Below are 27,482 nucleotides of genomic sequence, written 5' to 3' on the forward strand. Positions count from 1 at the left end.
GCGTTTGCTGAGGAAAGTCTGCCAGGTCACGGGGGTTTAAGCCTGATGCCTGTTTAACTACGTTTTTATGTCAATAAACGATGGGGGCCGGAGGAGAAGTAATGCTAACGCGGTTCCTCCTCCGTCTCTCTCTCTCGATAAAAAGGCTATTATAGGTGTATTGCTTATCATAAACAAAAGGGTAGGTGAGAGCTGAAAGGTACTGTCATTGAATAAAGTAAGCAATTAAAAAAAAAAATTATAATGTTTTTAGAAAAATGTGCATTATCGATTATGAATATTGTGTAAGCAAAATATTTTCAAAAAACGTTAATAATTTTCGTAATGTCGAATTTTTACTGAAGCCGCTCTCTATACGGTATATACCTATAATAGTTAATACATATCATTATTATTGTTTAAATGTGTAACGAATATTTAAACCAATATATTAAGCTAATTACTAATATATATTATTATTAATTTATTATACCGAAACTGGCCAATTAATATATATATGGCCTTTAAAAACACACTCCACAACTACTCTAAAAGCTTACACGAAAATGTAGAAGAAAAATAAAACGCAGATTCCGCCAATATTATAATACGGTATCGCCGCGGTATGTATATTATCATTATTGTTTAAATGTGTAACGAATATTTAAACCAATATTTCATACTAATTATTAATATAATATTATTTATACCTAAACTGGCCAATTAATATAGATGGTCCTTAAAAACACACTCCACAACTCTAAAAGCGTACACGCAAATTTAGAAGAAAAATAAAACGCAGATTCCGCAAATATCGCCACGGTATATATATTATTATACTCGTTGGTGTACTGCTGTAGTTGGGCATGCGATATATATCCTGCAGCGGCGCCAAACTTTTAAAAACGGTCCTAGGACCAATCGACCGTATACAACATGGAGCCAAACTCGTAATCCATATATTACACGTTCGTTAATATATATATATATATATTATTACAGTAAATCAGGATTAGTGCTTAGGTCGGTCGCATTTTTAAAAAGAAAAAAAGTTTTAAAAAAGCGGTCCGCCCGTGGCCTGACCCTGGCACATTCGGGTTCAACGGTATCGTACAGAAATATAAAAGTTATGAAGTCGTAGCGATCAGCATAATATACAATACGCAGACTGAGGTAGCCGTATTACACGTGGGAAAATACTATGGTCTACGATGTAATAATTATTAATTACTGTTCATAACGTACCTAACATTTAGGTATTATTATGGTCGCCGTCGAAATCGCTACCTACCTATTTATCGATAAGATTCGAGTGTTGACTGTTGACACGTTCGCGCGCGCGAAAACAGTTTGTCGTTTTCGCCATGAACGTTTTTTTTTTTTTTTTTGTGTTTATTTTTCATACAGACAGATCGTCGTTGTATAATAATATCACCGTGTACCCGCGATGGAGAGTGATATTATTATGTAATATGTTGTCGAACATAATATAATATCAAGATGTATATAGGTACCTACAAACCTACCTAATACCAAGTTTATCGTGTTTATGTGACTTTGTTAACACTCGACGACTTCGATGACTTACAGTTATGCACCCACGAATGTTTACAGGTATACCCACATTTTATGATATTTTATTTTAATCATATAATAACACTGTCGTAGTAGCGACCGTTTTGACAATAATATCATGTATGAACACGTACTTGCGCTATACTATATGACACTATATGTACCATATAATAATATTTAAGTGCGTAGTCGGTCGACCGTCGCAACTCCACTAGGGGCGAACCACCGTTTGTAAACTTGTTACGATCGAGGGATAAAAATTTTAAAAATACATATAATTTAACTGCAGTTGACGATGAAAAATCGATCCGTTCCTCCGGTGTGTATGTAGTAATTTAATATAATATGATCGAAACGCTTCACCTATCTACATACGCATCGCTTACCGTGTTCCATCGTGCAGGTGTCGTTAAATGTGTGTACGATGTATTCGTTATAGACCACTACCACGCTATTATAATACGTCTCTTGAAATGATAACGAATAGACACTTAATAATAATAATTACCTATTATTACAACGATAACAACAACAACAATAATAATAATAATAATAATAATAATTATTATTATTAATGTTAAACGAATGTTTGTGACCGCGCGACCCTATAGTCACGGGGAGGTGCACCGCGTGGACAAGTGCCGCCGCCACCAATGATGATGCCGCGTCGTCGGCTTTTTCTCAGTCGCCGTTCGCCATTCCTGCGGGACGGTTACATTAATTCGCACACCGTCGTAACTCGTCAACCGTGTCCGCGTCAACGTCGTACTTTATAGGTATATAATATAATATATGCTCGGTGAAAATACAGTATTATTGCGCGGACTATGCATCCGAACACATATATTAACACTATATTTTTACGCTGAGATAACAAAAACAAATTCAGAAAAAAAATTCTCCAGCTGTGTAACGGTCGAAAACCGCGGTCTTGTCGAAGTTTATTCTTCTCCCCCGGAAGCGTTGCAAGAGAGTGCGCGTTCGAAGCCACGAGACGTTTTCATACTTTAAACAATGCATTTCGCTCCGGAATAGTATACTGCAATCGGTTTTACCGCAATAGTATGAACTTGGCCCATAATTCGGAGTATCTCCTGAAACGCTGGTAAGTTGGATTATAATTTTGGTCTGTCTTTACGTCAGAACCCGCTTATAAAACGATAGCGGGTAATTTTTTTTGTTATTTAGTAGGAAACGTAATATATATTATCATAGGTATCAATACTCATAATATAATGAACAGGGGACTCGAATCGCGTGAATGAAATGCACTTATTAATATAAATGGTCAACCACTACTCACAAGGCGTTTATAGAGCATTATTGTTCTGTTGGTCGTTTTTGATTCTGAAACGTTTAAACGCAGCCTTGACCGACGAATCTGTACCGTAGGGTACTATACATTCTTATAAACGTAATGGTTTAAAAATACTTGTAACGTTCGCCGTTATATTATTATAGATGTACGAAGTACGTATGTCATTACAAACAACCAGTTAAATGACATTCAATAAAATTACACTTAACACTGTCCATTTAAGTATAGTATAGTTTATTAGGTATATAGGTTTAGACAAGGCAGCGTTCATATAGTGCGCGCAAAGTGTAAGATTACGCTTGTTATTGTTTTATCTGAAAAACTAAATGACCCAGAAATCAATCTTTCGAAAGCTTTATGCGTTGCTTTATAATTGCTTCAAAACTTTATTTAACAAATTAAAGTACAACAATTGAACACCTATTCAAAAGTAACACGTACACTATAAGACGTAATGAACGCTTTGTACGAAATAAAAGTTAACGAGATGAACACATTAGATAATCTTAGGTAGGTATATTATGGTTTAACCTAATATGTAAAATCCAAACAAACGTTTTACATTAATTTTTATTCATAATCCACTACCTATGTTGTTTTGTTATAGTTATCTTACTATATTTATTTAATAATTGGTATTTTCTTATGCATACATACATGCACTTTTGTAATATTAGGTTTTATCTAGAAATTGAATGAACATAAAATCTTGAATGTCAAAGTGAGTGTCTTATTTTTTATGTTACAGCTATTCAATCACTAACAAGCAATTCATTAGGTATACATTTCCTCGTATAATCTCATATTATCACGATGCATCTATCTGTAATATAGTTATTTTTTTATATGTATGACTTACATTTGCAGTTAATAAATATGTTTAAATTGTTGATTGCTATACTATATAATGTTGAATATTATTAGTGCGAACATTTAAAGTTGATAGTAACTGATAAACATCATATTTTGGCGAATAATACGTTCATTTATCTGAGGTACAGTTTATAGATAAACATTTTTTTTTTTCATCGAATACGTGGTTAATGTGTTATTGTGGTTGTTTATGGCCGAAATTGTAGAAGAATAACATTTTTCATCTGGTATTAATTTTGTGGGTGGTTATTTTATAAAATATGTAAGAACCAAAAGTACACGTCTCTTTTTGAATAACTCATGTAGGAATTTAAGACCTAATGAGTCATAATATAGAATTGATTAATGATTATCATTGCATATTGTATACTAAAATTATTATTTAATAACTAATTACTTAGCTAGTCATCGATGTACAAAAGTATAATATACGTTAATAAAGTACAAACAAGATTCAGTTAAACAACCTTTATATTAAAACTTAATATCATTTATCAAACGCTGTAAATTACATTATACCATACATTTGATTGGTTCTTGAAACATATTTAAAATTCTGAATTTACGGCCAGTGCACCATTATAATATAGGCATATAGCTTTATATAATAGTAGTTTATTGTTGTATACACATTGTATTGTTATTAAATTAATAATGGAAATTGATCTAGATTCTGAGTAGAATGGAAATAGCTATCAGTATAATATAGCGATGCAGTACTTTTTTAAGATGCATTTTAGATTTATTTTCATTTAAAAAGTATGTTTCCAATAATATTTTATTAGGTATATTATCCAATTCTTCATTGTAGGGTGAAACAAAAAAAAAACAATATCATATCGATTGGTTAAAATTTCAATAAATAACATAATGTATGAAAAAAAAGATTATCCTTATTTTTTAACAAAAGAAAGGTAAAATGTTTAGTATAACGTTATCAATGCTTTATAATTTGCTGTAACTTTTTTTCTGTTACGAGGTACCAGATTTTTCAATCTATTTTTATCTTGGTGATTATTTTTAAATCTCAACTGTATGAGTAAAGGACGTGGTGTGCTTTTACTAGATTTTACATACCTAAGTATTCATGTACCATACGTGTTTTTTAACAGTTATTTATTATTCAGTTATACTTTCTAGTCGTCCTAAAGTTAATACAACTTATTAATGATTACTTTTTAATTATTTTATTTAACAAAGCATATGATTTTCAATCGAATTAATTATTTTTTGTATATAACTTTGTGACTCTTTCATATTTTTGAATCAAAATATGATTTATTTTTAATTCAATTAGTGTATATTTTCGGAATTTTAGATACTGAGCTCATCTGAATGTATTAGTCTTACAATGGTTATTTTTGTGTCTATCATTACCTTTTGGAGTCGTAAATACAAGAAATGCTATAATCTTTAATTTTGAGGGTGGTTTCTGGTAGAAAATTGGATCTTGTTGGCACTTTTAAGATAATCAGTAAAATCAAAAAAGATACGAAGAAACAAAATCGATATTGATATACTGTTGAGATTCAAAAATGAATAACCTCAGATACTTGACAAATATTTATTATTAAAATTTTTCAGGCATTATAACATAATATTTTAAAATATTTTTACTCATTTAGTGCTATTTATAGACATTTAAAATGTACTACTTTTTCAGTTTTTTTTTTTATTTATGGATGATAATATGTTTGTTTATGAGTCCAAATGCTAAGATATCTAATACAAGATTCCTCATAAGTTTTTTTACAGAAATTGAAAAATATCGAAAATTCAAAGTCACAATTTTTTGTAGAAGTTGTAAGAGTTCAAATATTCACAAAACCTAGAAAATGTGTGCATCATCATGTTGTAGTTGAAATTCAAATAATTTTTAACTTTAATACTTAAGGCTTGAAAATTAAATTAAAGATTACTCATAGATTAATGAAATGTATTTTTTTTTAAATTTTAGCGTAAAGTTACATGTATTTTTAATGGCGTTTAAAGTTAACGGCGTAAAATGTAATTTTTAAGTATTTCGATTCATTATAAGCTTATTACTAATCCATACAATTTATTCATACAGTCAGAACTATATTCCGCTCAGAAATATTTTTCGTAAGTAATGATATTCCATATAGAATTAAAATTAAACACATCCGTTATAATATAGTGGTTATAGTGATTCTTTGATTGGATATTAAATACGATATACACTCGTAAGCTTCATTTCCATATATTGCCAGTATGTACTATGTATATTACTATTGAATTGAAATAAATTATTTAGAATCTCACATAATATTATGTAATATTATGGACGTGTATTTTAAAAACGAATAGCTAATATTTTAGGGATGGTAGTCTGTTGATTTTTTATAATACTATAAGAAATTTGTTTGAACAATTAAATTAAATCATTAAAATTGATATTGCATTTATATACTTACTATTTTATTTTTTTATGTAAATGTCTATTGATACAGTTTGTTTAATTCATTCGTTTTCATCCGATGTGTATAATGAAATGACAATATTATTTTAAAAATAAATCGTTGAATACTGCAATTATTAATAATAATATTATAATAAGTACGTCATAATATTATTGTAACAAAACCAAAATTACTTTTAAATTTTAATACATAATTGTGAAAAAACTTCATTTTACGAAGTATCTAGCAGATGAAACATCATTTTGATTTATAATACCATGATATGATTTATTCGGTAATTCGGTATACAGTACAAGTTTTTAACACAAAATGTTTAAATAAAAACTAATTTCCATGGTATTATAATTTATAATACACATAGTTCTTTGTAGTTTTAAAGTTTTTTTTTTATAATATTTTCAAATACTTACGAGAAAACTGGGCTTTGTATCATTTTCTTTTATGTGATCTTTTTGTAACTGAACATTTTAAACGATTTTTTATATAATAAACACAGATATTATAAATACTTCAATAGACACATAACAAAATTAAAATTAAAAAAAAAAAAAAATCCATAGCTATATTTAATAATTGGTTTTAAATTTATAACACAGTTATAAATTTATCATTCAACAGTATGTTAATGATAAGTTTAAAATTTAAAATACATAAAAATAAATTTTAGACTTTAGTAGCAGACTAGCAACAGTACCACAAAAACAAAGAATTTCAATAAACACTAGGCAATCAGTTTTAGATAGATCTTCATAATTGTGTGTATGGAGTATTAGACATTATGTATTATTAAATTATTTATTTAAATATATAGTGATTATTACAGGTAGAGTAACTATATTCCATCGAAAGAGATTTTGTACTTACTTTAGCTATATATCGTATCATAAATTGATGGTCACCTCTTTCGACAGACTTGCTGCAAAATTTTAGTTATAATGTTATACTCATACATTTATAATATAAAACATACATTTATATATCAATAAATCGTCACCGTATTATGTCAACTATGTGTTTTTATGGATTGACGATTATGTACCAATGTCATACCTAATGGTATTAACTACGGTTATAGGTGATGGGATAACGAGGTGAGCGGGCTTAGGAACGAGGTAAGAAATAAAATAGGTAGGTACGTTAAAAAAAAACAGTAGTAGGTACATAAGGCGTTATAAGATCTATTGAAACAATGCATTTTAGTCACCGTGCTCGTGTATTGTGTAAGAACAACTGATCTCAAGTAAAGGAAAAAAAAGATGTCGCTTTCGGAGACAGTAACTATGAGTCACTTTCACCTTGAATTTCCATCTATATAATTCTAATAGTTCGCTATACTATTATAACTATATCAATCACGCGTAGGTAATAGACTGAAAAACATTACACATCCTTAAGGAAATTTCAGACTATACAATAACCACGGGTGACACTTTGAAACGTGGACATACAGTATCTCTGCAGGAATGTGCATATACCTATTATAATAGGTACCTACCGACAATAGTTATTATAATAGCCTAATACTATTTTATCTATGGAATTAAACTTGAAAACTTAACGATATTGCTTATGCAAGTTCTGAGGAAATTGATAAATGATACCTCATCTCAAAAGTGATCATCTGGACCAGTTTTCCTACATTTTAAACGAAAACAAACTGAAAATAAAGCGCAGTTTTAAAATAGAATATGTTTTGCTTCTTACAGTATATAAAACTTGTCATGTAGTTGTTATTAATAATATATTTATAATTTAAAAATTTTGAGTAAACACGTTGAATAACATTATGTGTTTATTAAATTTAAGTCTGAACACCAATACCGTTGTTGCTGCCAAGATGATAATATGACAATAATAAATAATGAATAATGATATTACAATATATAATACGATTTTCTAAGTGTATGAACGAGTGCGGCACTTAAAAGTTATGATGGAATAAACGGCCACTTGAAGATATTGAACATTATTGACTGTTTTTGTTGCACACTTACAGTAGGTTTGGATACACTTGCAGTATTAAATCGGTAGTGGGTACGGTGCGGTGAAGTGTAAAATTGACATGTTTTTAACTATTTAAATGTAAATAAAAACAATTTATTAACAACTTATGTATTAATGTTCAGCAGTAATTGGAAAGCCGGATATATTAGTAGATTTAACTCGTCAAGTTAAGCCGGTATAGAAAACTGTAGGTTAAGTTAAAAGATACTTTTCACTCTTTTGAATTAACGTCCAGCTGGGTTCTCTGTTAGCGTTATTGTTGAGAGCTTTTAAATGAAAGTGTTTGGCTGAGATTGTAGATTTTTTATGAAAATGTATTTTAAGCTGTATTTAATTATATACGTTACTTACTACGATCTCTGTTATAATTCAAACATTTAACATTGTGCATTCAACATTTCGAGTACTTTGACAGTTTAAAATGTAGTATTTAATAAACATATAGTATGACATTCTAAAATAATACCTACCTATACCGATTTTTCTTTTTTTCTTTTTAAAAACAATATTATTTTCAGAATAGTATATTTCAAATGTGGATTTTATTAGAAAATAAATCAAATTATTATAACTAAGCAATGACTTAACAAATTAGTAACTACATTTCATAGAAATCAAATTATTTCATTAGGTAAGTAAAAAAATATTTTAAAAAAAATTAACTGATTTTGTAGGTAACTTAGTTAAAAGAAACTTGACACTTGAATAATAGTAATAATTATAAATTATAATATTATGAGTAAGTTTGTTCCAAATCGAAGAACTCGTTTCTATTGTTTGCATTTTTATTTTCATAAGCAAAAACCGTTTTCATTCTTATTTTATTTGTGTAGGTACAAATATCCATAGTTACATTCGTTTTAATGCAATAATAAAACGTGGATAACTTCAAACTTTTTGCTTCATAGTTCATTTTAAACTTTTTGTTGTATTGGTACAGTATATAATAAATATGAAAAACAATATCCCGGAACAATTTCGCAATCGTTATAAGGCGTACGACGTAGGTAGGTACTCGGAACATCTGTTGGACGAAAACTCATCGAAGAAAACCGCAGTATAATACGTAGGTATTTTATTCAACGATAAATAAAATCATGAGTGTACGTTTTATATTTATCTCTTGACGTAAATTTATTTCATATAATTTAACCATAGGTATATTCATACTGCAAATTTGATGTCAAAATATCTATGTAATTCTACTAGAAAAACAAATTAGGATGACAACTTGGGGAAAGACTATAGCTCCTACGCAGGTACGTCAGCTGTAAATGACAGCACCGACGTATTTTATTATATAAATATTTCAGTTCGTTCTAATCTCTAACAACTTTTGCAATTTTTTTTTGTGAATTACACTTTTCAAATACTTTGGATAATTTTCATGTTCAAACATTATTTTGCAGTCTTAAACTTTTTATTCAATGTTAGTCAAGTTTATCCAGTCTTTATTATATTGATCATAATATTATTTGACAATCTATTGTAGAGAAATGGGAATTAAATAAAAGTTTTATTGTGTATAATAAATAAATTACAACAAAACCAAATCCACAAATCAGAAATTGAATGAATTTATTATTAAAGGAGAAAATATGGGTGAGCATGATTGGTGAATCACTCTGTATAAATAGATATACTTGTAATATATAAAACATTAAACAATTTTTTTAGTAATTTACAACGAAGTTATCGACTGATACTATAAATTATAATATTTAAAATATTTAAAATTATAGTTGTAATTATAATAGTTGTTAGTTGGTGGTGAACATGCAGTTTAATTTATGCATTTGATATAAAAATGTTATTGACCGCTGTTGTTAAAGGTGTGAGGGATTTCATGTAAAATTTTTGGAAGTTGGTGTTTGTGTCTTGATTCAGAATACTGTCGACATTCGATAAGTATGTATTCGAGTATAGTGATTACTGATTAGTGTAGGTACTGCAACTCACAAGCTGGGCATATAGTTAGATATTCCTTGGCTATGAGGTGTCCAATTGTGATGCGAGCGTGACCTATTCACAGGCTGCCGGTTCCACGCTTATCTACTACTTTGTATGTAAAAATACAATTTTTTTGATTTTGTTCAAAATCGGAACTTTGAAATTATATTTTAAAATCAATGTAGGTATTGTATGGACGGTACATTTTACATAAAGGTTTTAGAATAATTATATCGACATTTATGATGTTAATAATTTATTAAATGATACATTTTCAGTACACACCTATATGTACACTTTTGTGTTTAAATATTAATTAAAGTGTAACTTTTTAAACATTTTTATAATTTTATTATTGTGTTTGTTGAAGTAGAATAATTAACCACAACATTTTGATTATAAAAACAGTGTAGATATATATTTATAATTTATTAATTTGTGTGAATAGCACGCAGGTATTAAAAAAGAAGTTTTATCATACATCAACTAATGATAATTTATTAGTCTTGTGAAACCAGCGAATTAAACTTGCGCAGAGTCACGACAGAGTACATAATTGGAAAGCTATAACAAGTAGTATAGAACTATTTGAATGTAAGACATTAAAATAAAAATATTTTTTAAAAAATCTGATAATTTATTTTTAAATATATAGATATATTTTATTATTTGTAATAACTAGGGTTATTATAATAAATTATAATAGGGTTACTATTTTCTATAACAACCTGTATCGATTTATAAAATATGTATGTAATACAATATTAGTATATTATAGTTAACATATACAATATGTATATTGTTTTATTTAAATATTGTTTATACCAATGATGAGGTTGTTAGACAATAGTACAATATTGTATTGGATGTTTTGAATTTATTTTCTATCTAAATATCATAATAATTTTTGGTTTAAATATTTTTCATCCAAACGCCATAAGTGAGATTTTAAATTCCAAGTGAAATATTTTATTTTATACCTATCGAGGAATATTTAAATGAAAAAAAAATGTATACTTCAATAGTTCTATAATATCGCTACAATTGGATACAGTTGTTATTTTAAATATGAAATTTTTACCTTAGATTTTCCAGATATAATGAGGGAAAATTGCAAAACCAGATGGGTCAGTACACTTGTATACTGCCGTAGCCCGTAGAATATATCATTCGGCACTCGACCTTCTCTAACCTTTTATTACACAATATAATGTCCGATCTTTTGGTTCGTAAATCGTATCATGAGTTTATATAACAGTAGAACCAATATAATGTTTGCAGAGTCCACCATTATTGTGTTTGGTACAACGGTGGTCGTCACTATACATAGAGAGAATTTCAATATATTACATTGCAGCTGCGGGAACAAATGCAAAATATTAAATATACATCTACGCAACAGTTTCATAAGTAAGAATTTATTCTATCCGATGTGAATTTGGACCGTTAACTATAACATAAGGTGATTCACTATAAGCAAACACAGCCCCATTTTTTCCTTTAATAATGGATTTATTCAAATTCTGAGTTTTTAAATTTTTAAGTACACTTAATAAGGATCATATTTTCAAATACTTAGATTTTTCACACCATTTTAATTAAAATTTGTCCTATGGCAAAACAAACTTCTCTTTCTTCAAATTAAGTCCAACCTTACATACTGTAATGTTAGCAGTGTTTGCAAGTTCCTTATAAAAAGGAATTCGTTCCGTTCCTCGTTCTTTTTTTAAAAAAAATGAATTCGTTCCATTCCTTGTTCCTCAAAAAAAAATTCGTTCCACTGTCGTTCCTTTGTAAAATAAACGAGTTCCTTTTTTAGTTCCAAATAAAATATAAATTCTTATTTAATCATTAATGCTTTTTTTCCATATGCATATTTCTTTAATTTTTGATTCTAACATATACAGGTAGGTAGATAATATTATATAATTCTATTTTGACATTTTCTTCAAAATTAAATTGTTGGCTAACGTATGTCGATTGTCTTAACGTCGATACTCGATAACGATCACTAATATTTAGCAATATGCATTATACACATCAAAAAAAATATATTTTAATTTAAATTGTTTACATAATTATCTGTGTAAATTATTGGAACTAGAAAAAAACGAACAATTTTGTTATTTTTCCTTGTAAAAAGAACTAGTTCATTTTCTCGTTCTTTTTTTATAAAAAGGAATTCGTTCATCGTGCCGTTCTTTAAAAAGGAATCCGTTCCTTTTGGAATTCGTTCCTTCTAAACACTGAAAGTTAGTTACATTACTAAATTATAAAGCAGAGATGATTTTTTTGAAAATATTTATGTATTAAATTAATATTTGAACGAGTAGTTTTTGAGTTATTAAAATGTAGGTATATACTAAAGATTACAGTCATTAAAAATAGTCTTAAAATACTATAAAATATTTAATATTTAATTCAGTACTTATTATACTCAGAAAATTTGTACAAAACATAAAATGTTGATAGGTTTATAATAATTACTATAATTTTCAAAACACCATAAACCCCATATCATTAAAAACCTATAATTATCGTAGTCATATTAATCATATTATACTTGGTACACTAAGGGCCGTTCTTACAATGTCCGGTTAAAGTTAACTGACATTTAACCGGCCGAATTCTGCTGGTAATAAAATCTGTTATCAGTCGGTTAGCGTTAACCGACACTTTACCGGACACTTAGGGCCAGTTTCACCATGTACTTTAAACTTCGATTAAAGTTAACCGGGGTTTAATCGGCCGAATTTGCCCGGTTAAATATCTGATATTAGTCGATTAAGCGTAATTGAAGTTTAAAGTAGTTGGTGAAACTGGCCCTTAACCAGCGTAATTCTGCCGGTAATAAAATCTGTTATTAGTTGGTTAGCGTTAACTGACACTTAACCAGACATTGTAATAACGGCCCTAAGTTAAATTACTCAATAACTAAGAATGCGGATTTCTATTTAAGTTCATTAACATTTTCAAGAAAATTATCGGTTTTATAATTATTTAGAATTAAAAAAAGTTTTGGATCTCATAAAAGAAAAGAGTGTTATGCCTAAGAAAACTTATAAGTGGTGTAAAAAAATCTAAGCATGTATTTAAAATATTGTCGCTAAATATTAAAATATAGTTACCTACTTAAAAATTCCAAAAATCAGAATTTGAATAAATCCATTATTAAATGAAAAATAGGGGTGAATCACTCTGTACAAATTTTGAGGACAATATCGTCTTCCATAATGTGTATCACTGATGATTGTGATGGGATACATTTTGTTCCTCGTATACTTTTAGGTCGTAGACCGTAGTACAAAAACGTTTTGGATGTGAATATTATATACTATAATATTATTCCTCAGACATTCTCATTTATTAAACCTGAAGTATAGGGTGGCGAGCTCTGAACATGGGAATGTTTTTGGTGTCGAAACACTTCATATTCGTATATCAATGGCTTTTTTTTTATTTCATCGAATCAATATCGATACTTTATGTTTTTTTTGTAAATAAAGCACTGTTAAATGTGTTTAGAGTGCTTGTGAAAACGAAATTTATAATACTAATATTATGCTTGCTTTGATGATGAAAATATTTGGTATTGCTAACAGTTTGTATAATAGGGATAAAAGTAATATAAAAATGTCACGAAATCTTCGTTTTTTTTCATTTCTGATTTCTTGGAATGTATCGGTATTACGATGGATGGTATTTTTTTTAATACATTATGGTTCGACAGCAGCCAAAACTTAGTTTCAAATACTTAACTTACACGTTTTTTACTCTATATTGTAGTATACGTTTACATCTTTTGATGCATAATAGTTAAATTTTAACGAATAGTTAAATAATTGTAAATATTTAAAGTATTTAGATGTGGTGGTGTAGAAGATCAATATTTTCCGGGGTGCCCCTATACCAGTCCGTTCACTTCGCTCATCTATAAGCTATACATACATATAATAACTAACCGATTCGATTACTCATCCGATTTTTATAAATCAAAATATTTAAGGATTTGAATTTTTTTTTAACAATTTTCATCATAATGAGACAGGTATAAAATCATCAACTTATATTATGTGATGGATGGATGGTGGCGTTGCATGATATTATAAATAATAATATTTCCGTAGCCCAATATTAACACAGTCGACGCATGTATAAGTCGTAATTATACGCGAAAACGAGGAAACAGGCTGGAACCCATTATCAAACAAGAGCCACGTGTAAATAAGAACGGCCATTCGAGTTTATAGGTAAGTACACGCTTTGGTTCACGAATTCATATTCATATTAATTTCGTCTTAATCGTTATGCCTCGCATTCTCGAAGCTCCGTCTGCATTCAGTGTCCGGTGTGCAGTTGGAAGCCAGGAAGACTGCACTTCCCGAGCACACAAAGCCGCTTATCCCGGAAAATGTGTACCACCAAATAATGTTACACTACGATAATATCATAACCATGATGTAATACATTTGATGTGATTTAAGATTCGTTTCGTACATAATATATATGCTAAATTATATCATGTAGACGTATACGAAATGTCGTTCGAATCCGTAGCGCTCATACGCGCACACACGGGCTATATAATTGATGTTATTACGATCTTGTAATCAAACATAATATTATTGCGACCCAGTGCTCTTTATTTTCGTCTATGAAATCCGCAAGACAGGGGAATATAACTACATTGACGTCAATATGTACGTAGGTACGTAATACGACGTAATAATACACATAATGTGACGGATGCATATCAATTTGCCCCCACCCACTCCCAGCAGAGGGTTTACGACGAAAAACTATGTCAAAATATGCTAAAATATTATGTTTGTAGCGAACTGCGCCAAACAGTAATATTATTGTCCTACACGTACGTCAAAAACACGCAGTACACCGAACGATTTATCATTAGACGTATCGTAGCTGTCAATAAAAAGGTAGACCGTATAATAGTGCGCACGTATGTGTATAATGTGTATTACGTATTATTATGTCTCCTGTACAGATTTAATACGTATTTGCTATTCGTTTCCTACACATATACAACACACGAAATGACAAATCAGTGTCTCGAACACATCAACTAGGACGTAGAATCAGTATAGGTATAATGACCCTCTAATGGTCCCGGCGTTTTTATTTTCCAATACATATACAGACTATTGTTTCAAGGCTCTTCAACACTCGTTTTCGCAGAAAGTCATAACGTTTATGGAATTATTCTTTTTTTTTTACATTATTTGCTTTTAGGTAGATTTATATTTTTTCATATGATTTATGTATTATACGATTTATCGATTTATATTTCATCATCATACGTTTTTAATTTCATGTTCCGAACAGAATATTTTTCTGGTATTTCCAATGTATACAAAATTGAATTTCAAACGAGTAGTTAATTAGTTATGAGTATTTAATGTTCTGATGAGCGGAGTAGTGACCAACATTTTGCAGGGTATCACTGAACCCCCACTCTATTTTTTACATAGTTGTCTTGTAAAGACATCAAATAATTTAAAAAACATATTTGGAAAAACGACAGCCTTTCGACAAAAAGAGTGTTTATGTTTAAAATAATTAGAAGTATATAGCTGCTGTATGTATCCATAACAATTATCTACTAAACTTACATCTCGTTCGTTAATTTCCCGTCTTCCCGTTACACAATATTAATATTATTGCCTTCTGTGAACTTTTAGGTGTGTCTGCGGTACACAATGTATTTTGTCGCACATATAGGTCACTGCGATTTGTGTATACAATTTTTGTTCAATTTTATTTGAATTCTGATTTTTGGAATTTTTAAAAGTCCGTATTTTCCAGTTCTTGAGATTGTTTGTTATTGCGTAAAGAGTGTTTTGCGGTTTTTAAGTTTTTACGTGTATAGTTAAGGAATGAGATATTGAATAACTCCATGCTTGATGAATCACTCTGTATAAAGGTAAACATAGATTTCTTCACCGTGATTTCATGTTTTGTTCCATTTTATTTTGTGGTAGGAGATAAATCATTTTTTTTCACTCGACACGTTCTATATTAATAAAAGTTTTGAATACCCTTAAACTTTTCTACAAATTAAAAAAAAATGTATTTAATCCTGTCATATATTTTACTCATAGTAAAGTAATTATTTACAGTTTAATATAACATATAATTATTTTTTTAAAGTTATCTTCTAGTTTTAAGTGAAAAATTAGAGCAATCATATAAAAAAATTTAAAAATGGAAGTAGCTGCTATCAGTTTTTTAAATTAATCCTATTTGAAAGCATAAATTATTCAAGCTATTTCATCTATAAATGTATTATAATTTATAATATTGTTTCAAAACCAATATTTATTTGTATAGTACTAAAATTAGTTATAGGCACTAGGCAGCTTAAGTAAGTAGTCATTCAAATTAAGCCTTTTGTCAAATAGTTATACTTTAGAACTATATTATTAATTGTACACATTTTGTAGTAGATTAAACTAATAAGTAATACTACTGATATAATTAAAAACTTGATAAATATTAGGTAGGTATTCGATAAATATAATTTAACGTGAACAATTTAATCACCAATTAATTTACCATACGTATTTTTTTATTCTGAGATTACTTCATTCTATTTGGTGTGTTAATTATTAATATTCGATTAGGGTTGTATTTCATCTTATAATATTATGATTTATGAATAATTCAACAATAATAAATATCTATGTGAAGCCGCTGTGGATATTTGTGTAAGATGACAGAAGTCCACAACAAAAATGTTATACACAAAGTAGAGAGTTTAAATCAAACAAACCTAATATTATATTATGATGTGGGTAATTTAATGTCAGTATAGGAACTAATGTCCAACAATTTTATTTCTCGATTATAATATTATTTTACTATATTATTTCATTTGCGTATCTATATTTCGATAAAAAAAAAAAAAATGTTTTTATTGGATATATTAATTTATTTTTTTAGATAATATTAATCTATTGAAATTTTCTTATCTCAAATGTACAGATTAATCAAGTGTGTATGAAAAAATACAAAATGAAAAAAAACAATTTATAATGTATTAAAGAGAGAATTAATTTACTTAACTAATCTCTTTAATAATGTGAGACAAATTTATATTTTGGTATGTTGCTTGTGTAAACATGTCAGGCGTATGTCATAAATGCTTATGTTTAAAGTATATTATATTATGTAAATAATTTAACTACTAAATAAAATATGCAAAGCTCCGATGTGCAAAACTTAATAAGTTTAGGTACCTAATCGAAACATCATAATATTATGCAAACCACAGGCCGATGAATTTGTTTTTCCAAAGCTAAATAATAGATATGAAATGATTGAAACTAACACAGTGAAAAAGATTGATTAAAAAAACCCGTGTCTAGTTTTGAAAGAAAAAATATCTATAGTTGAATTTAGATCCTACGCATAATGATGAGGGGCTATACTAAACGATGTGAACAGTCAAAAGATCGGAAATCCCTCGTGGAACATATTCTAGTTTTTTTTTATTTATACCCGTTAAATTTCAGTAATGCGTATAAAGGAATGAAAGTTTAACATTCAAAACACCGTTACCTACGTATGTTATAATAATGATCAATATTCAATATTATGTTATAATATCGTTTATCATTCGGCAACAAACAATATTATTATATCGAAAATTATCTTGGTCTGTAGTACAATTACACGCACTTACCTTTAAGATTTTGACAGTTTACATAGGTAACTAACCTATAAAAATATTATACGTACGTATGAAAGTCAACGAATCAGATTTTTTTGCACTAAACGTTTCACAGATGCGCACCGTACATATTATAGTAGCGAGCCTAACATAAATTACGACCTAAAATCACAATTTATTTTAATTGAATTATTATACATATCGTTTCGTGTTCTTTATTTGAAATTGCGTCGCTTATTACATCGAAATTAGCATTCACCAGTATATTAATATAATCAAAATCAAGATAATTAATGAATTTGCTATAAATATAAATTCATAACTGTTCATTATTATGACTATTTTATTATCTACCTACATTTAGAGTATTTAGTCTTGGTACACGTGCCAAAAAAAAAAAAAAATGTAATTTTAACGTTTATTATAGTTTAGAACATAATTAGTTATTAATCACGTATTGAAATGTTTTTAATATCTTAGATATTATTTAGTTGAAGTATATAAAGTAGAGTCAAAATTACATACCTACAATTATAATTTAAATACCACAAAAATGTGCTGGATTACTTTGTTTGGGTGTCTTAAAATTCAATAGAAACCACAATAAATCTTTAGATTGGAAAAACGCTCTTGACAGATAGTTGAATAAACATTGGTTCAACGAAAAATACTCGCATTTCTCCACCGCGACTGTCGGTACTGCTTTTTGTCACAAACGATTTAAAATTTAAAAAATGACCTCCAAAAAATGTTATTTATCCTGTATTACAATTTATAATATATATGTGCTGCATAAGCTATTTTACTTCCGTAACAACTAAAAAGTGTTATTTATGAGAAAAAACAGACATTCTGATGTATCGACACTTCCTCGATCTACGCAGCATCTAAAACGCTATAGTTATTAGTTAACCCATAGTTAATTTTACCATGATATTTGCTTTAAAAACATAATATTATACGATATGTATTAGAAAACTCAGGAAAGCCTCAAGTGAATGCATTTCTATTCCCAAAATCAATAGATTTAGACATTTTCCGTCTATTTTTAAAAAAAATAACAATTTTTTTTGTCAAATTAATTTAATTTTTGTTATATAGTGTGATTAATGAAGCATGTTCACTCCCATATTTTCCTTCAATAATTAATTTATACAAATTGTATTTTTTGGAATTTTTATAAATTATACTTTAACTTTTAAGAAAATATTCTTATTAACAATAAATATCCTTGAAATTTGTTGTGCTACATTAGAAGTGTGATGGTTAAAACTTCTGTTTTTTTACTGTAAATTATTTAGTGAATATTTTTTTTGAAAAATTTCATGTATCAAAATCAAAATTCAAACAATTTCGAACAGTTTTACAGTTATTAAAATGTTTATACTAAGGATATTAGTCATCAAAAATGGTTTTATAAAAATATATAACAGATGTAATATCGGATCTTGTAGTTTTTATACCTGGACCATTTTTAAAAATAATAAATGTCGATGAATTAATATTAATTACTAAAGTTTTCAAATCAGCATAGCACCCAATCTTTCAAATCCATCATAATATGGCTAGCACCATAATGAACTATTTATTAACCAAACTACCTACGTGTAAATAATTTGTTGCCGTTATTACATATATTATTTTTTATCATTATGAGAGCACCAATAACAAAATATTTAGTTTTTAATTCAACTTTCCAAAAATTACTCTCATATTTATCAAGCGGTTAATCACCACTCCGCGTTATTATAGTTTTAAATTACTTTTTTAAATTACATTTAAATGTCTCAAAAATCAGGATTTTACTAAGTTAATAATATTTTATTAACCATCAAAATGTTAATAGAACGTATAATCTAGAAAAATAATGTACGGAAATCATTCAAAGCTTGGCATTGGCCTATTAAATTTAAATAATATTTTTTCATAAAAAAATTGGAATTAATATGAATCCCGATTCTTGAAAAATTAGAGAAAAGGTCAAAGGTTAACATAAAAATGTAAATCTATGCAAAAAGTTATCATCTTACAGCAGAAATTGAAGACGAGACTCCCCAGTGAGCAATATATAGTATTCATAATATTATATTAATATTATAAATATATAATATTGTTGTGAACCCTTGTCTGTATGCTATACACAGTATGATATATAGTAATAGTATAATATAGAATAGTGTGTAAGCATATTAATATGTGAACAGGCAGAGTCACATGGGCTAAGGGAATTCGCTGTGTGGACTGTTTTGAGCCCGAGCGAGCCCCTACCGTGTCTCGCTGTCTGTATAAGAGTGAGTGTAGTACTGTCAGACCATCGCGCAGAACCTCTGTTAATCTTTTAAGTCTAATTATTTAAATCTAAGTATTCTGTACAACTGATTATATTAATAAAGTATTAGTGATAACTCCTACACCACGTATTTCTTATTAGCGAACAAACTCGGTTTTGGAGACGTCCATAACATTTTTGGTGGCAGCGGTGGGATATATATATTATAATATAATATTAATAATCATAGATAGTCTACCCCAAAAACAGTAAACAATAAAAAAATAAAAACCATTGTACAATCAGTAATAATTAAAATGTTGAAACCATAAAACATAGTAATACCATACATATTATAATATAATGTAGGTATGTATATTATAATATAAATCTACTTGCCAGTTTGACGATAAAAAAAATATCGACAATACATCGGAATAGCACCAGGTAATACATATACTTAAATTTATTGTTTCCATCAAAAGCGATATTTAATATAATATCATATTGGCATTAAAAGTTTTCAACGAGTTTTCATATAGAAGGTATATCAATATCATAATATGAGTTATATAAGCATTAGACTGTTTGGTTCGTTTTTCACATTAGGTACTTCGGAGTTTTGAATTGCCACCGCTACTTATCATGGATTATTAATATGTAATCGTATAAAATATTATACAACTTATAATAATATACTCACATAATATAATATGTACAAACGTTGCCTGAATAATACTTATTTTAAGTACCTATATAGGTACCTATACAATAACGTATAGATTCATAATACGCGCGTGTAGGTATATACAATTGAATTATTCTTTCGTGTGCTTCTGTTATAAGATTGATTGGTAACGAACAGTAAGTGTTGAGAATAGATACCCAACTAAAATTTAATTTAGATAAGATACAGATAATTATGTTTTTTTATTTATATATGGATAATATTATGATATATATAAATTTTTTTTGCACGAGTTATAAATATTTTACCAAAGGCGATTGAAATTAAATTTCTCTAGATAAGAAAATTTGTGATCAAAGATATAACCGGTAGATTACTGGCACTCTAATTGTCTAGATCAGTGGTTCTCAACCTTTTTTGGTTCACGACCCACTCACGCACTTGACAACAACAACAATAACTTTGGCAACCATGTAAAGCAACCATGGGCCGTTCTTAGGACTTCCAAGGTCCAAATTTTAAATCAATTTTATCACTTTTTTTAAATGCCATGCATCCAAATGTAAGCAAAAAGCGTGAGGCCCAGGGTCTGGGCCCTGCTCGACCCCCCCCCCCCCCTTATGACGGCCCTAATGCAAGAAAATTAGTCATCACTCATCGCTACCCAGACAGCATTTTTTTGTTTGATAATATTATTATAACATTATAATAACGAATGATATTACTATATTAGTATAACGTTATTATAACACTTTTGTAATATTATCATTACAAAATTCTAACTGGGTATGCGCTTACATATGCATCACGGTCTTATCTTCACAATTAATTGACATTTAATTGCCACAGTTTTATAAAAATTGGTATTTTCAACAGCATAATCCCAAATATCAGACATTTCTCGCGGCACAGTATTGTGCCGGGGCACACTGGTTGAGAACCACTGGTCTAGATAACATAAAATAAAAGAAGAGTCATTTTTTTTGTCAAGATAAATCCGGTAACTGATGATAACCGAATGAAGTTACTACGATTTCATTTAATTTGTATTATTATATAATATTCTTGTAGGTATAGTGTACATAATAATATGTGAAAATACCTATGTTTATAATAATTCTTAATATCGAATTACATTGCGTGTTTACTGGAACATTTTGAGTAGGTGGGTGGGTTGGGCGGGTGGGATACGATCAACGCTATCTGATTATGAAGTTCGGCCCGCACACGGTGTCGGATGACCGCTGAAAGAGTGCAATTTAGCGGTCAACTTTGTACTGTAGTAATTTGGGAATCGACTTCAATTAATATTGTAATATACTCGGGCGTGCATCAAATAGCTTTGAAGAGTATTATGTAAATATATATATACATTATAAAATATTATTATTATATGAATATAATAACGAGGCCCCCATTAAAAACTCTACGCAGCACCAATTACTTTAATACATCAATACAATTTTTCTTCCTACAATACAGTAGGTACCTACACACACATGTGCAATGTTGATATTATAAATATGTATTTTTATTATATAAATGTAACGTGAGTTGGCTATTATTGCCGTATTATATTATTAATATGGACTTATGGTACTTTGTCGGAAAATATTCATTATTTCCCCTTTTATAATTTTTAGACACTTTTAATCGTGCATGAATATTACGAAAATGTTGTATGTGTTTTTTTATTTTTCAATAAATATAATATATTTGCTCACTCCAAACGTTTATGCTAAAACAGTATCAATACTTTCGATTTTCTTATGAAAACATACGATTTGAATTTAAAATACTCCTATGCTTGTCAACAAAGTAACTTAACATTGTTTAAAGGTATAGAAAAGAGTTTTTACCTAATTTAAAAAATCGAAATGTTTACTCTATTTCTTCGTTTCTAAAGTCACAGTTGTGTATATTTAACAGTTGTTATTGATGTAAACAAAACTTATTATACCTATTTTTTTAATTTTTTTTTAAAGCTTTGGTTTCTATTAAATATTAAAATTTTAATTGATTATAATAAACAGCTATAAGCAGAACTGGTAAAAAATCAATTATTATCATTATTATATTAAGTGTATAGAAATATCTAGATTTCTGTATAATTTTATACTCACTAGTTTAAGTTCTAACTAACTATGACTCATTTGTTATTTTATTTTTTACTGGGCTATTATTGTTGGAAAAATGTATCAAACAATAATTTTTTATATTTGTTAAAATGTTCATATTGAAAATGATTAGATAGGTTAAAATAATCTATATAGACCATAATATAATTTTTTATTACGTATCACATTTTTACATTATATATTATAGCATTTAATTAAAATATTTACAGTGTTCTTCTATATTAATAGTTACGTTCATGTTTCAAAATAATGAAATATAACAATAGTTGCGGTAGTCTCCTCTCCAGCGGTGTTTAAATGTAGAACACCAAGTGTTATTGTAACGGCCACTTAAGGAGATACTATATTTAATGTGCCTATATGTATATTATTATTTGCATAAAGAACGGAGGAGGTATCGTAAAATTAATGCAAAAGTTGTTCCTGCGGCTCCGTCAATTCCAGAACGAAAAAAAAAGGTTAGGTTGGTTGGGTAATGTATGCTTGGATCGTAGTAATGGTTGATCAGAGTTTCCCTTGTCGTCAGTTCAAAGCGAAAAAGGTTGATATATGCTTATATTACATTTACTTCGTTGCTTAGGGAAACCATTCATCTTTCCAGTCATAACATTGTAAATAATTAGTTTTATTTTTAATCAAGTTTTTATACAAATATTTTTATATATTTCATACCATATTATAAACATGTGTTTTTATTACCTTGTGTAAGAACTACAAAAAAAAAATGTGAAATTTACAATAAGTACAACAGTAATATTATTTATTAACGTTACTAATTTTAAATTGTCGCATATTTTGTCAATTCATAATATGTAAGTTAATGATTTGTACATTATAGTATAATGAATACACATAAGACTATACCTTACTATACTAACCTTTAGTAAAATCACTCCATCGGCCACATTATAGGTACATTGTTCAAAACGAAGTTATGAAATAAATATCATAATACAGTATCAAAAGTATCAAAAGTCTCCATCCGATTTCAAAAATATATATTTATTTAAAAATGAAGATATAAGGGTGAAATAAAGTAAAATATATTCTTAATATAGGTAAGTTTTATTAATCAGTCAAGCATTAATACTTGGGTCGCTAACTTGCGATTAACCGTTGCCAAATTATATCAGTTCGTAATCGGATGAAGACTTTTGAAACACTCTGTATATTCGATAATGTAATATTCTAACTAATCGTTAAGCTTTTAAATAATACATAATATCCTGTATTATCGAAATCGAACTGTAGATATCCAATATCCAATATATAATTATAAAACAATTAATATGATTAAATAATCATTATTTGTACCTATTCTGTTGTTAGTTTAACTGTCATCAAAATACTAATTTATTGGAAAAAAAAATGATTTTATTTTTTCAAATGTACACAATTTTATTTGTTCATCCCTCCAAATTTTACATATATATTATAGGTACTTTATAGTTTATACCATTTCGCAAAAAAAAATTTTAATTAAATTATTTAATTCTCAAGTATTTTAAAATAAAAACTTAAGAAAAGTGTTAAAAAGACCACACTGTTTTCAATCAAGTAAAACGATACGAATGGTAAAATAGATGAGCACGTTGAACCAAGAGAATGTACATAAAATAGGTACAACAAATTAGAGTCATTGTTTGTTATTTTATTGGATTTTAAAATCAAATGGTATACCTAAATATTTACAAAACGATCTGAGCAAATATAATTACAGTAGTTCAAATAAAAAATAACCTACATGACTTTTTTTAAAAGCCATTCAACGTTTGAAAAATATTAGAAACTATTATTGTATAGATCATTTTCACGCAAACCAACTCACTGTCAAATCTTATGAACCATCGTTTACTCTAGTATATTACTTTATCACTTTCAATAATAAGTAAGATTTTATTGCAATTATAACTTATAATCATCTAATGCTTATATTATAACTCTTCAAAAATACGAATTCGTGCTTCAGTCCGAGTTAAAAATAATTAATCTATTTATGTGGGTATTACGATGACGAGAGAAATTTGATTAAAACAAATTTAACTATTCACCTTGGACCCTTAAAAACTACATAGAGAACAATATGAGAGGCGTACAGTCACATTAATTATGGTGTCGTGTGTCACATGTTTTGTAATGTAGTTTCAGCTATTATATTTCTTCTATTTATTAGTTACTTGTGATACTGAGACACCTGTATGGCTATATATATAATACTGGCTATACTTCAAACTTTTTCCCAGTAAAAGTTGTAAGCGTCAACGTCACATAATTATTACATAGAAAAACTAAGTGTTTTCAAAACGAATAGCATTAGTTGAACTTGGCAGGGATTATCGCACTCTTCGTTGTTTATAAAGTGCACTCCGTTTCCATGTTACTCGCTGGAAGTGTATTATAAATATAATAATTTCATGTATTATGCAAATTACTTATTTGTCCCAGGTTTCTGCATTTATTATTATTATTATTCCATTTTCTATGCAGTTTTCGAACAATCGTTTATCAAAAAATATGTCCATGTGAAAAAAAATATCAATACAAGACGTTAACTAGATAGTATTATAATCGAATAACCCTCAGTCTTAGAAATATCAAATACCCAAACGCGTGCCGCAGAGATAAAGCCTGCCGGCTATACCGACTTTACATGAAATATTGCGGGGAGATAATGTTCTGATATTTCGACGAAAAATCGCCGTGGTTATGAAGTCTGTTTATCATACACAACATTAGATTTATACGGGTTATATTGCTTAAGCTTTTCATAAAATAACAAAATCGCGTTACCTGTGTGTAGTGCGTACACAATTTTGGATTTTACGGTTTTAGAGGAAACCACGACTATACCTACCCTGCAGCTACTCGAGGCGCAATAATCGTGGTCGACGGCAAAACAGATAAAATAGACACACTAAAATAGTCGTAGGTACTGCGTTAATAACACCGCGAATAAATAGTTCGATAAACTAATTTGGCACACAGGTTATAATTTTATACACCAAGTATAAGTCTTCGGTATGGGTGTCGTTCAACAATATTCGGAGCTAGTATAAATTGTATGTATAGTGAATTCGTAGCGCGAGAATAGCTAATACTTACCGATTTCGGATTTGAGCGTCCCGGTGGGAATTCAATATTATAATAAAAAAACCAGCAGCTCTATTTTAGTGTGCAGCACGAAAATGTGCCAATGACTGTAAAAAGTGTAGCTGTATCCCGACATGTTTTGAATCGCTGCGTACTTGTCGAGCTATGTTTTTTCCCCCAGCGCCTCCTTCTATATAGGCCGATGAATGATTTATCACGAGGGAGACAATAACGGGACGACGCCATTTATTTTTATTCCGAATAATGTTTGGCAGCGCAAACTTTGGAAATCACTGGGTTGGCTTATATAAATGCGTTCAAATTGTCCAAAACAATTTTTAAGACTTTACACGTATATAATATATAAGCTTGACTAATATACAGCAAAAGTGTGAACTCCAATTTTTTATTTAGATTATTTAAAGAGGGGCTGAAAAACGGACTTACGATAAAAATAATACCTCGAACGTATTCAATATAAATAGGCCGTTGAATTTTATTGTAATTTTCATTTATCAGTATTTTCGAGTGGTGGTGATTCGCATATAAAAGTTTATACGAAACCCGTCTAACTATTACGATGCCACACACCGAGACCCAAGCGTAGGGGATAAACGTTTTCGCACAGCTGATACTCAACTTAATATAATTTAGTATAACCACTGAATTATAATTGAATACGTACTGGACCTTAAATAGTAATATACTTTTCCCTATACCCCAACAATACAATAATGATCGGGGTTTTCTATATTCTAATAAGTTATGATTAAAACAACTACTGTTTTTTGCCCGCCTACTACGTGAGTTGAGGACGACCGGCAGGTATGCCGTTTTTAATTTTTTGTCAATTTTCCACTACAATACCACCGAGTAGAACCGCATATCCTTATGAACTGCTGTGAGGTGCGTTAAAATCAAAGGATGATGGTGATGACGTGATTTCCATAATATGGTAACTGTTAAATGAAACATAACGTATGGCCGGTTGGCATTGTTTTACTCATATCAGGATTTTCCCTCTAATTATATTGTATTGAGTTATTTTTCCAATATTAAAATTATTATTGTTATGACGCCATGTATTTAAACATCTGGTATATATTATTATATGCACGCTTGGTACTGCATAATAAACGGACCATATTATTACTCGATATTATTAAATTTATCAATTAATTTCTCTTAGGTCCTAGTTTTTATCCTACTCGGCGCTCGGCTTTTATTGAACTAAATAAAATATTACCTTGATTTATTTAATTATACCAATGCTTATATTATTATAATTTATTGATTTTATTCCTTACAGACTATCTTGCGTACTTTAATTTATCATTCCACATATTCAAAATCCCGTTCTCTACTCTTCATATTAATATATTCATAAACGAAAAAAAATCCACTACGCTCCGGATCAACGAAACCTGATCGGTTATTATGGTTGGTGGTTGGTGACCCTGTAATATA

At 28.7% G+C, this 27,482-nt stretch overlaps 1 protein-coding gene across 3 annotated transcripts in view; it reads left to right on the forward strand.

Moving 5' to 3' along the window:
- The first annotated feature begins 2,250 nt into the window (after positions 1 to 2,250).
- The window catches only part of LOC132944917 (orexin/Hypocretin receptor type 1-like), a 158,504-nt gene continuing 133,272 nt past the window's right edge, over positions 2,251 to 27,482 (forward strand). For 2 of the 3 annotated variants that reach the window (XM_061014470.1, XM_061014472.1), the window contains exon 1: positions 2,251 to 2,659. In XM_061014470.1, the coding sequence (XP_060870453.1) occupies positions 2,619 to 2,659 (41 nt within the window). In that variant the 5' untranslated portion in view covers positions 2,251 to 2,618. Of the gene's footprint in view, positions 2,660 to 11,421; positions 11,551 to 27,482 lie in introns of all 3 variants that reach the window. The other variant, XM_061014471.1, reaches the window with a different exon arrangement.

The sequence above is a fragment of the Metopolophium dirhodum genome, chromosome 5, assembly GCF_019925205.1.
Source record: "Metopolophium dirhodum isolate CAU chromosome 5, ASM1992520v1, whole genome shotgun sequence".
NCBI classification, from domain to species: domain Eukaryota; kingdom Metazoa; phylum Arthropoda; class Insecta; order Hemiptera; family Aphididae; genus Metopolophium; species Metopolophium dirhodum.